The sequence below is a fragment of the Rhinatrema bivittatum genome, chromosome 1, assembly GCF_901001135.1.
Source record: "Rhinatrema bivittatum chromosome 1, aRhiBiv1.1, whole genome shotgun sequence".
Taxonomy (NCBI): Eukaryota; Metazoa; Chordata; class Amphibia; order Gymnophiona; family Rhinatrematidae; genus Rhinatrema; species Rhinatrema bivittatum.
The window spans coordinates 527,326,966-527,340,603 of NC_042615.1; the positions used below are offsets into that span (position 1 = coordinate 527,326,966).

General features: G+C 46.8%; 1 protein-coding gene across 5 annotated transcripts in view; it reads right to left on the reverse strand.

Annotated features, from left to right (window-relative positions):
• The window catches only part of LOC115097476 (histone-arginine methyltransferase CARM1-like), a 296,952-nt gene that overhangs the window by 52,494 nt on the left and 230,820 nt on the right, over positions 1–13,638 (reverse strand). For all 5 annotated transcript variants that reach the window (XM_029613378.1, XM_029613387.1, XM_029613361.1 and 2 more), the window contains one exon: positions 4,768–4,849. In XM_029613378.1, coding sequence (XP_029469238.1) covers positions 4,768–4,849 — 82 coding nt within the window. The remainder of the gene's footprint in view (positions 1–4,767; positions 4,850–13,638) is intronic.

A 13,638-nucleotide genomic window follows, 5' to 3' on the forward strand; every position in this document is an offset into this window, starting at 1 on the left:
GCGAAGGGCCGGTGCGTGCGCCGGGAGAGCGGGCGTTCGTCCGCTCTCCCGCGGTTTTACAGTATCGATCCGCATGATATTAGCACCGGCATCTACTTCGGGAAGGATTTCTGAAGTGAACCCGAAGGAGGAAGCGTATAAGAACTTTCATCGATTAGAAGGAGGATAATGGCAACTATTGATTGACTACATTTGAACACACAAAAAAAACTGTTAGAAACAGACCCATAAAGATTTGCAAAGCTGTGCAGAAGCAGGAGGATTGTCAAGGCTCTGCTTCTCTTTATTTCAGTCTGTCTGCAGCTAAACAAAAATCAGTCTGCATTGGCACTTCACTTCTTCAATCTCCACTTCATTCTTAAACTGCATCCAGTGAACCCAGAAAGCAATGCCACTGCCTCTGTCTTCTGTCACAGTGAGTAAGAGACCACTGACTGTAGTTGAGATCAGAAAAAGCCCTTTGCCAATGCCAATGCCTATTTTTTAAAGCTTTTATATAACTTTCAGAGAGCTTTTGAAAAGAGATCCTTCTGTACAAAATCGAAGAAAGCAAACAGAAGGCCTGGTTTACTAAGCATACCCATAGACTCAGAATGGGAAAAAAGCTTTAGTAAATGAGACCCAGAGTATCTTTGCACATGCTCAGATCTTTCAGAGGGAAAACATCAGCGTCACTTGATCCAGATGGCAGCTATAGGCTAGATAAAAGATACTTCACCATGATTTGTCTATCAAACAGTATCCTTGACAATTTTTCCCATCTCAGTGTTACGTTCCTGCCCGTGGACCCCATACCGCGGACAGGCCCTTCACTTTCCCCAGGCTGGCCTGACGCTGCTGTGTCCCATCTTGCGGCTTGGGCCGCCCAGGAACCTGTTGCTGCTGTCTTCATCTCCGCAGCTTTATGCCACTGCCAGGACTCCGCTCCTTTGCAGCCCTAAAGCCGCCATCGCCGTTTCTCCTTCAATGCGGCCCTGAAGCCGCTGCTGCTGACTCCACCTTCACGGAGGAGAAGACGCCGCCGGGATCCCTTCTAGCGGCAGGAAGCCTCTGCTGCCGCTGCCTCCACCTTGCAGCTTGAGCGCCACCACTAGGACCTCCATTGTGGCAGGAAGCTGCTCCTGGTAGCTCTCTCATGGCGTGGAAGCCGCCTCCGGCCTTGTCCTCTCACCTCCATGCAGCAGGACGCCACCGCAGGCCTCTGCTCCTCCATCCTTCCTCTGGGCTTTGCATAGGCGTGGGTGCACACCTCTTGCTTCCATTTAAAGGGCCAGCGGTGGGAAAAGCCCATGGCCCCACCAGATGATGTCATCACAGTGTTCCCTGGTCCAGCCCTATAAAAGGGCTCTGCCTCAGTTTCTCGGGGCCTTTGAATCAGATTCCATGGTCATCCATGTCTCCTCTTCTCCAGTCAAGGTCTTCCGTGGTCTGCTCCTGTCGAGATGGCTTCCTGTTCCATGTTCTTCCTGTTCCTGATTTTCTCTGTCTGATGTTCCTGGTCTCGTCCCTCGTCGGAGTTCCTTCGTTGCATGTTCCTTGTCCTGATGTTCTTTGTCCAGAAGCCCTGATGTCCAGAAGCCCTGATGTTCCTCGTCCAAGCCCTGATGTTCCAAGTCCTGATGTTCCTTGTCCAGGAATCCTGATGTTCTTTGTCCAGTAGCCCTGATGTCCAGAAGCCCTGATGTTCCTCGTCCAAACCCTGACATTCCAAGTCCTGATGTTCCTCATCCAGAGCCCTGATGTCCCTTGTCCCAGCCCTGATGTTCCAAGTCCTGATGTTCCTCGTCCAGTAGCCCTGATGTCCAGAAGTTCTGATGTCCAGAAGCCCTGATGTTCCTCGTCCAGGAGTCCTGATGTTCTTTATCCAGAAGCCCTGATGTCCAGAGGCCCTATGTTCCTCGTTCAAGTCCCAAAGTTCCTGGTCCAGTAGTATCGGTTATTCCATGTTCCAGATGTCCCTGATGTTCCATGTTCCAGTCCAGGTCCTGAGGTCCTCCTTATCTCCTGCTGCTCGTCCACCTTCCAGGTTCCTTGCTACTCTACCCTTCTGGCCGTGCCACCATCGTGGTCCGTGACCAGCCCATGGGGGGCTGTGTAGGGCACCTCATGGTACAAGGCCTACCTTCATCCCTGCAGCGCAAGTCTCCAGAAGGCCCTTGTTTTTAATGAGGAGGTCTGTTCCTGAATTCCGTGTTCCGAGTCTTGAATCCTGATTCTTGTATGCTGTCCCGGTCTTCGGAGTACCTTGCCTGCTTCCGTCCATGCCCAAGAATCTGCCAGAACTTGCTCTGCTCCAGCGTGGCCTGTGACCAGCCACAGGTGGCTGTGTAGGGCACACCTTGGTGCAGGCTTCTCTTGAATCTTCGACATGTCCTGGCTTCACGTTCTGCTGCTTTGCCTGGACTCTGCTTTGCTTCCTGCATGGTCCGTGACCAGCCGTGGGCGGCTGTATAGGGCACGCTGTGTCACAGCACTTACCCAGTACTTTCCTGTATGCTTGCCTGAGACCTCCAGCTTCCTCTAAAGTCCTCAGAGTCTTCCTAGCGCCTTGAGCTTTCCAAGTCCTCATCCGAGTCTTCCAAGCATCCTGAGTGTTCCAAGTCCTCGTCTGAGTCCTCCTAGTATCCTGAGTCATCCAAGTCCTTGTCTGACTCTTCCAAATCCTCAACTGAGTCTTCCAAGTCCTCACCTGAGTCTTCCAAGCTCCCTGAGTCTTCCAAGTCCTTGTCTGAGTCTTCTAAGCACCCTGAGTCTTCCAAGTCTTTGAGTCCTCAGTCTGAATCCTCCAAGTACATTAACTCTTCCTCATGTCTTCCAAGTATCCTGAGTCTTCTAAGTCTTCATCTTCGTCTGAGTCCTCAATCCGAGTTCTCCAAGTATCTTTTTTGTGTCTTCCAAGTATCCTGAGTCTTGTGGTCCTGCCCTCTGCCTCCATCTGGCCTCACGCATTCATCGCTCCCTAGCAGTGGGCCCAGAAGGGCTACCGAGTGGCCGGAGGGCTACTCCTGAGACCAGCATTGCGTTGCTGGGTCTCACTGGTGCGTGTAGGTCCAGCAGAGGGCTGATCCTGCCTTGTTCCAGTTCCTGTTGTTCCTTGCCTGGTCCAGTCCAGCCTTGTTCATGCTCGACCCATGCCTGTACTCGCTCACTTCCCTGAGGTGCCCTGTGACCCAAGGGCTCACTCTCTCCCAGGAGAGGCAACCGCACCTCCACATCTTTCATCAGGACCTGTAGGGCACGTTTGTAATACTCAGCTCTGATGAGGCTTCTATGTCACATAGGCAAGAGTTGGTTGCTATAGTTACCAGTTAGTCCCTGCATGCACTTGCTGTTTGCTCAGTATAATCATAGACTTTAAAGTGCCATAGACTTGAATGGAAACATAAACCAATGAGATAAAAATTTTTGTTAAATTTGTTGGCAGCCTCCATTTATTTCAAGGGCTCTCAAATGAAATGAAAATGGACTCATTTTATGTATTTTTTCCATTCATTTCTAACAAATGCACTTCCTTAAAGTATACATGTGTACATTTTAAGTACACTATGTTATGGTTTGTGGGTAAGTGGACCCTTGGCCCGAGGTGTGAGTTGTTACAGCCTGTGGGGAGGAGCTCCACAGGTCTGCACCATCAGGAGGGTAGGTACCGGCACAGCGGGGAGCTCTAGGCACAGTGGTGGAGAGGCCCCAGGGATCAGGAAATAACCCCCGCAGGGTGGTAGGCTGTAGGTGGTTCTTGGAGTGCGTCCCTGAAGAGAGAGGCTCCAGGCGAACCGCGAAGCGGTAGGTGCAGGGATAGTCAAGTAGGTTCTCCAGGAGGTCAGTCCTGAGGGGGCAGAGCTGCAGCATGGTGGGCGTAGGTAGGAGACGCAGTCCACCCATGGGGTAGGATAGTCCGGTCCTGAACCCAGCTGCTGACGTAGGCAGGAACCCAGAGAGTGGAGGAATACCAGCAGTGTAGCAGAGGGACTGACCCGAGGAGCAGGACAGCTGACAGCCAAGAAGAAGCTGAAGTCCCGCCCCTTGGGGCGGGATGGTAGTAGGCAGTCTCTTGAATAGAAGCGCGGCCTGAGGAGCAGGTGAGCACAGCCAGTCTTGGTGAGGATACAGGCGCAACCCCGAGGAGCGGGGAAGACCAGTCAAGGAACTCACAGGTTGTCGTGGTATTCCAAGTGAGACCAGAGTAGCTGGAACCAATGCAGAGCAGGACCCAAAAGGCACAGAGCCAGCCTGAGGAGCAGGGTAGGCCAGGGGAGCGAGGCCCCGTAGGAGCGCACACTGACCCCCGAGGAGTGGGTGCCAGACAGGGTCCAAGAGCAAGGCAGGAACACAAGGCAGGAGTTCAGACCACGGATGGAACTTATTGCCAAGTCGGCTTGCTGGGGGCAAAGGTGGAGCTTAAATATGGGAGACCGATGACATCATCAAACAGGGATTCCCCCGAGGTTCCCGCCGAAGAGGCTTCATAGGCGGGACCTGTGATGTGCACGCGTGCCTAGGAAGGCCCAGCGTTGGAGTTGGAAATAGTGGCATCCATGCCACTGAGAAGAGTCCCAAGGAACGTGGCGATGTAGGCAGGTCTGCGCAGCGAGCAGCCCTGGGGAGGGCAGGAGAGAGGTGCAGGAAATGAGTACTTGCGGTCGCAGCCATCTGCGACCGACAGGCATAACACACTACAGGAAATGTATCCTTAGGGATGCAGAGATACTAGAACCTCCCACATAGATTTTTGCAATCTGTATATAGCAGAAGAAAGCAAGCACTTACTACAATGGGTTGTCTGAAGTATTCATCCACAGCTGCATTCCGGAGGCTGGACAGATTGACTCCGTAAAAGCACTGTTGGTACCTAAAAGAGTATATATTGTATAAAGTAAGATACCTGGAAAAGTACTCTACTAATGTTAGTAATCTGATTATCCCAAAACAGGCTGGGAATATAGCATTTTGGTTAGTGTACAGAGACTCAAATGTTAAACCTGAATCAAAAACAACTCCTATTTTATTAAATAATTTTTCCAATGAGTTGTAGGACAGAAGTACCTATCCAATCCCTAGAGGAACTAAGCTATGATGTTTTTTCACAGGAGGGTCCCAAGGTCATGGGGCATGTCAACGCAATAGTGGGGCCCATCCCCCCAAAAAGCATCGTGGCTGTATGGCACATTCTTTTGTCTTGCTGCCAAATACCACAGCACAAAAGAATGTGGCAAGTGATCCTTTAATGTGATGGCGGCCACAAACTCATAGGACCACCATCGCCTTAAAAGGCCACTGGCCTGAAAAATAAAAGTTGTGGCAAATGGGGAGGTAGAGTGGGTGTCAGTGCTGACCCCTGTCTCAACCTGGGATTGTCAGTCAAGGCAGCCCCAACTACCCCCAAAATGCAAGTTAAAAAAATGCAGCCACAATGTGATGGCCCCAGCCCCCCCACCCCCCAAATCCCTCCAATAAAATAAAAGCTCTGACCCCCCAGCTCCCCTTCCCATTCCCATCCCCTACCCTCCAAGTGATAAGGATGACTCCCCGATAGTCTAGACCCCCCTCACCCACCCTCCAAGTGATACAGATGACACCCTCCCACACCCCCAAGTGACACTGATGGCCCCCTGATTTAAAAAAATGGTCCCAGCTCCACCCCATTCCCTCCCCTTGACAGGAAAACAAATTGTAGTCTTCCAGCCCCAACCCCCCTCCCGCACTCCCCCATACCTTAAAATGGATCCTGTTTTGGGGCCAAGTGCATCCTCACACCCAGCCTGGTTGACACCATTTTCCAAAATGGTGCCGACCTGACCTTGTCCCAGCCTTGTGAGTGAGGTAAGGTCCAGGGATCGGACCCAGGCCACGTGGAAAATGGCACTGACTGGGCAGGGTGCGAGGGTGCATCCAGCCCTGACTTGGGATCCTTTAAGGTACGGGGGATGCAGGAGGGGGTCATGGGGCCTGAACACTACAATTTATTTTCTTTTTGAGGGGTGGGGTGTGGCCTGGGACCATTTTTTTAAATCAGGGGGGCTGTCAGTATCACTTGGGGGATGGGGTCATCAGTCTCACTTAGGGTTAGGGGAGGGAGTCTAGACTATTGTAGGGGGTCATCAGTATCACTTGGGAGTGAGGAGAGGGGGTCTAGACTATCAATGGTCATTGGCATCACTTTGGGTGGGGGTGGGGTCTAGACTATCAGAGGGGTCATCGGTATCATTTGGGGTGGGGTAGGAGGGTCTACACTATCAGGCAGGTTGGGTCACTTTGAGGGTGGGGAGCAGGGGCCATCGCCATGTGGGTGTATTTTTTTTTATTTACATTTTGGGGGGCTTCGGTGCTGCCCCAACTGGCAGGCCCGGATTGAGGCAAAGGTCAGCACTGACTGACACCCGCTCTCCCTCCCTATTTTGCTACTATTTTTTTTTTCTACCATTTTAAATGTGTGGTGGGAGCCTTGGGATCTGCATTAAGGTCCTAGGCCTCCCACCACACATCTTTCGCATTTTAAATAGGTGTTGTTATTTTATCACAGCTGACCATCTTCTCAGTTGGTGCAATAAAATATTAACATCACATTGACTATGCATTACCTTATTTGCATGCATTTGCCTTCTTCATGCATGCAAATGTCATTGTAATATCTGGGTGGGGAGATGCACAATATCACACTAACATGGTTTGATGCATCACCCAGTAAAGGTCTGATTTACTAAGGTATATCTCCCATTCTGTGTCTCTGGGAAAAATGGTTAATAAATGAGGCCTTAAGTTTCTCAACTGAGGTTTTCCTAACCTCATTATTGATCACATGATTGTGATCAATCATGTTTGAAAGAGTGTGAAAAATTATGGTACACACAATAACACAGTGTTAACTAACTTGCCCCTGCAAGTTAGTGTGATGTCACTTCTTGTAGCAGAGTCAGTATGAACCAATAAGATCCAATATTTGTAAAGTAATTTGTACCTTTCTTGCTAATATTGTAGCTCCCAAGGAATGTAGAACAACTGAGAAGTCCATATTCAAAAGATATGTCTGGCAAAGTCTGGGAGTTAGCCAGACAAATATATGAGGTTAAAATATCTCTCCACTGAGCAGGTACATTTTGTCTGAGCAAACCATTGCCCACACAAAATTTATCTGCATAAGAAGGGGCAGAGTTGGATATACTCCCAAGGCAAGGTTACACTTTAGCCAGCTAAATATCAATGCTGACTGTTTAAAGTTCTCTAGGTAAGTCTGCTGAATTGGATGGCTGTCCTAAAGGTACCCAGAAGAGACATGGAGGAGAGGGCAAAAATAGCAGAGGGAGCAAGAGAGAGGGAGGTGATAGACGAGACACACTGAAGCTCAGGCCTAGGCTGGGCCAATACCTGATGCCAGTGCCTGACAGAAAACACTGGACAAGATTAACAGGATAAGACATTGCTGGACAAGAACAATAGGACATGGGAAGGCTGGACAAGAAAGGCTGGATAGGATGCTGGATGAAGCAAGGCTGGACAGGAAGGCGGAACAAGGCAAGGTTGAATAAGGCAAGGCTGGAAAAGGCAAGGCTGGACAGGAAGGCTGGATGAGGCACAAGAACACTGAGATGATCAAGATCTAGAAACAAGAGTTACATGCACTTTGAAGCAGGAGACCCATTGCTGAGGCAATGGTGAGCTCTCTGACGAACCCTTATGTAGTGAGGGCTGGCTGACATCAAAGGGCACCACGGGGATTTTCCTGCCACGGACCCTTTAAGGGAAGGTGTTGCACTTGCACACCTTAGGAAGAGCCAGGTTAGCTCTTCCTAAGGTGTGCACGTGCATGGGGTGTGTGGGGCTGAGCTTACCAGTGTTCCTGCCACGCTGAGGTCATGACCTACCAGTGGTGTCCTGGTAAGTGCAGCAACTCACGTAGCTGACCTGCGAGCTGCCAATCTTAACAATATTTCCTCTCCAAAGCTCCACCCCCCCCATCGGTCTTCTGGGCTTGGACTTCTTGGGGAATCTCCTGTGAAACTCAGATATGAATGGGGGACTTGGAGATTGGAGGCCAAGTCCCAAGAATTTTCCTCAAGTCAATAGTCTTTCCAGGAGATTAGATACTGTGGTTAGACCACATCTTGAATACTGTGTGCAATTTTGGTCGCTACATCTCAAAAAAGATATAGTTCAACTGGAGAAAGTACAGAGAAGGGTGACCAAAATAATAAAGGGAATGGAATGGCTCCCCTATGAGAAAAGGCTAAAGAAGTTAGGGCTGTTCAGCTTGGAGAATAGAAGGTTGATGGGGGATATGAAAGAGGTCTACAAAATCATGAAAGGACTTCAACAGGTAAATGTGAAATAGCTATTTACCCTTTCGGATAATACAAGGACTAGAGTGCCTTACATGAAGTTAACAAGTATCATATTTAAAACAAATCAGAGACAATTCTTTTTCACTCAATGTACAATTAAGCTCTGGAATTCATTGCCAGAGGATGTAGTTAAGGCAGCTAGTGTAGCTGGGTTTAAAAAAGGTTTAAGTTCCTGGAGGAGAAGTCCATAAACTGCTATAAATCAATAGGGATTAACCACTGATTGTTGCCGGCTTTAGTAGCCTGGGATTTATTTAAAGTTTGGGTACTTGCCAAGTACTTGTGACTTGGATTGACCACTGTTGGAGCCAGGATACTGGACTTGGTGGACCCTTAGTCTGACCCAGTATAGCATATCTATGTTCTTTTGTTCTAACTGGTTGTTGACCCTTCGGGAATCCAAGATCTCCTGGACTTCAAATTGAGTTTCTTATGTAGCAACTTCAGTGGTCTGGAGGGGTGGTCTTCCCAGCTAAGAGAGAATTGCAGGTTTCGGCAGAAACACAGGAAAGAAATCATGAATCCGTAAAGATGCCAGTAATTTGAGTTTGTAGGCCATGGGACTCAGTTGTCACTCAATGGGAAATGGACCCACAAATTGCAGTTAAAGATAGCATCTTCAATGGCAGATTCTTTGTACTGAGCAAAACCAAGTCTCCTGGGCGAAGTTGGGGCACTGGTTGATGTTTCTTGTCTGCCTTTCTCTTGAACCACTCCATGACTTGCTCCAGGAGATGATGTATCTTTTGCCAGAACTCCCAGAGTTCCCAACCCATCAGATTAGCTGCAGGGCAAGGGGGCCGAAATTGGGACAGACTTGGGTGTTAGGTGGATGACGGCCGATCACTATGTAGAAGGTTAACAATAACAACCCAGTGAAGCTGCTTACATGGTTGTTGTGGCAGAATTCAGTCCACAGACGTAGAGATGCCCAATTATCCTGACATTGGTTTATGTAGGCTCATAAAAAGGCTTTGAGACTTTGGTTTACTTGCTCGGTTTGTCCATTACTCTGGGGATAGTAGGCTGAGGTGTAGTCCAATATGATCCCAAATTTATTGCATAGACTTTTCCAGAAGTGAGCTGTGAACTCCACTCCCTGATCCAAGAGAATGTGAAGGGAAAGCCCATGCAGATGGAAGATATGTTTGACAAAGAGTTGAGCTAATTCAGGCACTGAGGGGAACCCTGGGAAAATTGTGAAATGCTCCATCTTAGAGAATCGATCAATCACCACCCATATGGTGGTGTTGCTGCCAGATAGGGAAGGTCAGTGACAAAGTCAGTGGCCAAGTGTGTCCACGATTCCTTGGGTGCTGGCAGCATCTGTAACAACTCCCAAGGTCGAGCTCACACACTCTTATTCATGGCACATGTGGGGCAAGACTATGTACCGCTTCACATCCGTCTTCATCTGAGGCCACCAGTAGTGGAAGATTAACTTCAAAGTTTGCTGATACCCATGTGTCCTGACAGCAGAGAGTCATGGACCCAGTGAAGAACCTTCTACTGTAATCCGCAGGGGAACAACAGTCTTCCCAGGTGAAACTGTGAACTAGTAGCAACCACAGTTTTTGCAGGGTCAATATGTCATGGAGTCTCTAGAGATCAAAAGAGCATGAAAGGGTGTCAGCTTGATGGTTTTTCTCAGCGGGACAATACCGCAACAAGTTAAACAAGTTAAAAAACAAGGACCAACTGGTTGTCATGGATTCAGTCGCTGTGCTTGCGCCAGGTGTTCAAACCTTTTGTGATCCATATATATGGTCACTGGGTGTCTGGCCCTTTCCAACAGGTGTCGCTATTCCTCTAAAGCTAGCTTGACCACTAGTAGCTCTTGATTTCCAATGGTATAATTCTTCTTTGCAGGAGAGAAATTTTTTGAGAAGTAGGAGCAGGTCATGAGGGTGCCATTAGTTAAGCTGCAGGCGGACTGTGCCTACCCCAAGGGCAGATGCATCTACCTCCAAGATAAATGGCTTGGAAGGGTCTGGATGATGTAATTCAGATCCCCTCTGAGATAGTTGAAGGCTTGAATAGCGTCAGGGATCCAATTCTTGGTGTCCAAACCCTTCTTGGTAAGGGCAGTGAGTGGGGCTGCCAAAGTGGAGTAATCATGAATAAACTGCCTATAGTAATTCACAAATCCCAGGAAGTATTGCAGAGCCTTAAGGCCCACAGGTTGGGGCCACTCCAGTATGGCTTTTAACTTGTCAGGGTACACATGCAGGCCTTGGTGATAAATGATGTAACCAAGAAGGAAAGCTCTTCCTGTTTGAAGGTGTACTTCTCTAGCTTAGCGTAAAAGTGGTGTTCACAGAATCTCTGAAAGACCTGCTTTACATGACGTTGGTGCTCCAACAAGGACTTAAAGAAGACAAGGACATCATCCAGGTAAACCACTACATGAGAATAGAGCAGGTGTCAAAAGAACTCATTGACCATAAATTGGAGGATTGTGGGGACATTGCACAAACTGAAGGGCTTCACTAGGTATTCATAGTGTCTGTCATGGAAATTAAAAGTGGTCTTCCATTCGTCGCCTTCCCAAATCTTGATCAGGTTGTATGCCCCCCCGAAGATCCAGCTTGGTAAATAGCTTGGTTGAAGACCTTGGAGATCAAAGGAAGAGGATAACAGTTCTTCTTGGTAATGGAGTTGAGACCACCATAGTCAATACAGGGATGTAGTGACCCGTCCTTCTTCCCAACAAAAAAGGATCCAGTCCCTGCAGGTGATGAGGATGAGTGAATGAAGCCTCTGTTCAAATTATCTTTAATATACTCCTCATTGATAACTAAAGATTTGAAATCTGTTGTAGTGCTAGTTGCTACCACAGAACACAAACTTCCTATCCAGGATCAGGAATAATAAGGCTTAGGTTCAGTGTCTGCAGACATGTTTTGAGAGGTATATGATAGGGATGTGCATTCATTTGAAACAAATGGGTAAAGTGCAACAAATGAGAAAAGTAGTCCAAGTGCCTGTAATTAAAAACTCACCTGAGCTAAAAAATTCTAACTTATCCCTATCAATTAAAAAGCAGAATGATAATTCAAACAAAAAACAAACTTTGAAATGTTTGTTTGCTAATGCCAGAAGTCTAAGAAGTAAGATAGGAGAATTAGAATGTATAGCAGTGAATGATAACATAGAGTTAATTGGCATCTCAGAGACATGGTGGAAGGTGGAAGGAGGACAACCAATGAGACAGTGCTATACCGGGGTACAAATTATATCGCAATGACAGAGAGGAGCAATCAGGAGGCGGTGTAGCGCTTTATGTCTGGGATGGCATAGAATTCAACAGGATAATCATTCTGCATGAGACTAAATGCACAATGGGTAGAAATCCCTCATGTGTCGGGGAAGACTGTAATGATAGGAGTATACTACCGTCCACCTGGTCAAGATGGTGAGACAGACAGTGAAATGCTAAGAGAAATTAGGGAAGCTAACCAAATTGGTAATGCAGTAATAATGGGAGATTTCAATTACCCCAACATTGACTGGGTAAATGTATCATCGGTACAAGCTAGAGATATAAAATTCCTGGATGGAATAAATGACATTTTTATGGAGCAATTGGTTCAGGAACCGACAAGAGCGGGAACAATTTTAGATCTAATTCTCAGTGTAGCACAGGATTTGGTGAGAGAGGTAATGGTGGTGGGGGGGTCGCTTGGCAATAGTGATCATAATATAATCAAATTTGAATTAATGACTGGAAGGGGGACAGTAAGCAAATCCACGGCTCTCATGCTAAACTTTCAAAAGGCAAACTTTGATAAAATGAGAAAAAATGTTAGAAAAAAACTGAAAGGAGCAACTACAAATGTAAAAAGTGTGCAAGAGGCGTGGTCATTGTTAAAAAATACCTTCCTAGAAGCACAGTCCAGCTGTATTCCACACATAAAGAAAGGTGGAAAGAAGGCAAAGCGATTACTGGCATGGTTAAAGGGGAGGTGAAAGAAGCTATTTTAGCCAAAAGATTTCCATTCAAAAATTGGAAGAAGTCTCCAACAGAAGAAAGCAGGATAATGCATAAGTGTTGGCAAGTTAAATGTAAGACATTGATAAAACAGGCTAAGAAAGAATTTGAAAAGAAGTTGGCCGCAGAGGCAAAAACTCACAGTAAAATCTTTTTAAAATATATCCGAAGCAGAAAGCCTGTGAGAGAATCAGTTGGACTGTTAGATGATTGAGGGGTTAAAGGGGCACTTAGAGAGATAAGGCCATCGCAGAAATATTAAATGATTTCTTTGCTTCGGTGTTTACTGAAGAGGATGTTGAGGAGGTACCCGTAATGGAGAAGGTTTTCATGGGTAATGATTCAGATGGACTGAATCAAATCACAGTCAAGCTAGAAGATATGGTAGGCCTGATTGACAAACTGAAGAGTAGTAAATCACCTGGACCAGATGGTGTACACCCCAGAGTTATAAAGGAACTAAAAAATGAAATTTCAGACCTATTAGTAAAAATTTGTAATCTATCATTAAAATCATCCACTGTACCTGGAGACTGGAGGATAGCTAATGTAACCCCAATATTTAAAAAGGGCTCCAGAGGCAATCTGGGAAAATACAGACCATTTAGCCTGACTTCAGTGCCAGGAAAAATAGTGGAAAGTGTTCTAAATATCAAAATCACAGAACATATAGAAAGATATGGATTAATGGAACAAAGTCAGCATGGCTTTACCCAAGGCAAATCTTGCCTCACTAATCTGCTTCACTTTTTTGAAGGATTTAATAAACATGTGGATAAAGGTGAACCGGTAGATGTAGTGTACTTGGATTTTCAGAACGCGTTTGACAAAGTTCCTCATGAGAGGCTTCTAGGAAAAGTAAAAAGTCATGGGATAGGTGACGATGTCCTTTCATGGATTACAAACTGGCTAAAAGACAGGAAACAGAGAGTAGGATTAAATGGACAATTTTCTCAGTGGAAGGGAATGGGCAGTGCCTCAGGGATCTGTATTGAGACCCTTACTTTTCAATATATTTATAAATGATCTGGAAAGAAATATTATGAGTGAGGTAATCAAATTTGCAGATGATACAAAATTGTTCAGAGTTGTTAAATCACAAGCAGTTTGTGACAAATTGCAGGAAGACCTTGTGAGACTAGAAAATTGGGCATTGAAATGGCAGATGAAATTTAATGTGGGTAAGTGCAAGGTGATGCATATAAGGAAAAATAACCCATGCTATAGTTACACAATGTTAGGTTCCATATTAGGTGATACCACCCAAGAAAGAGATCTAGGTGTCATAGTGGATAACACATTGAAATTGTT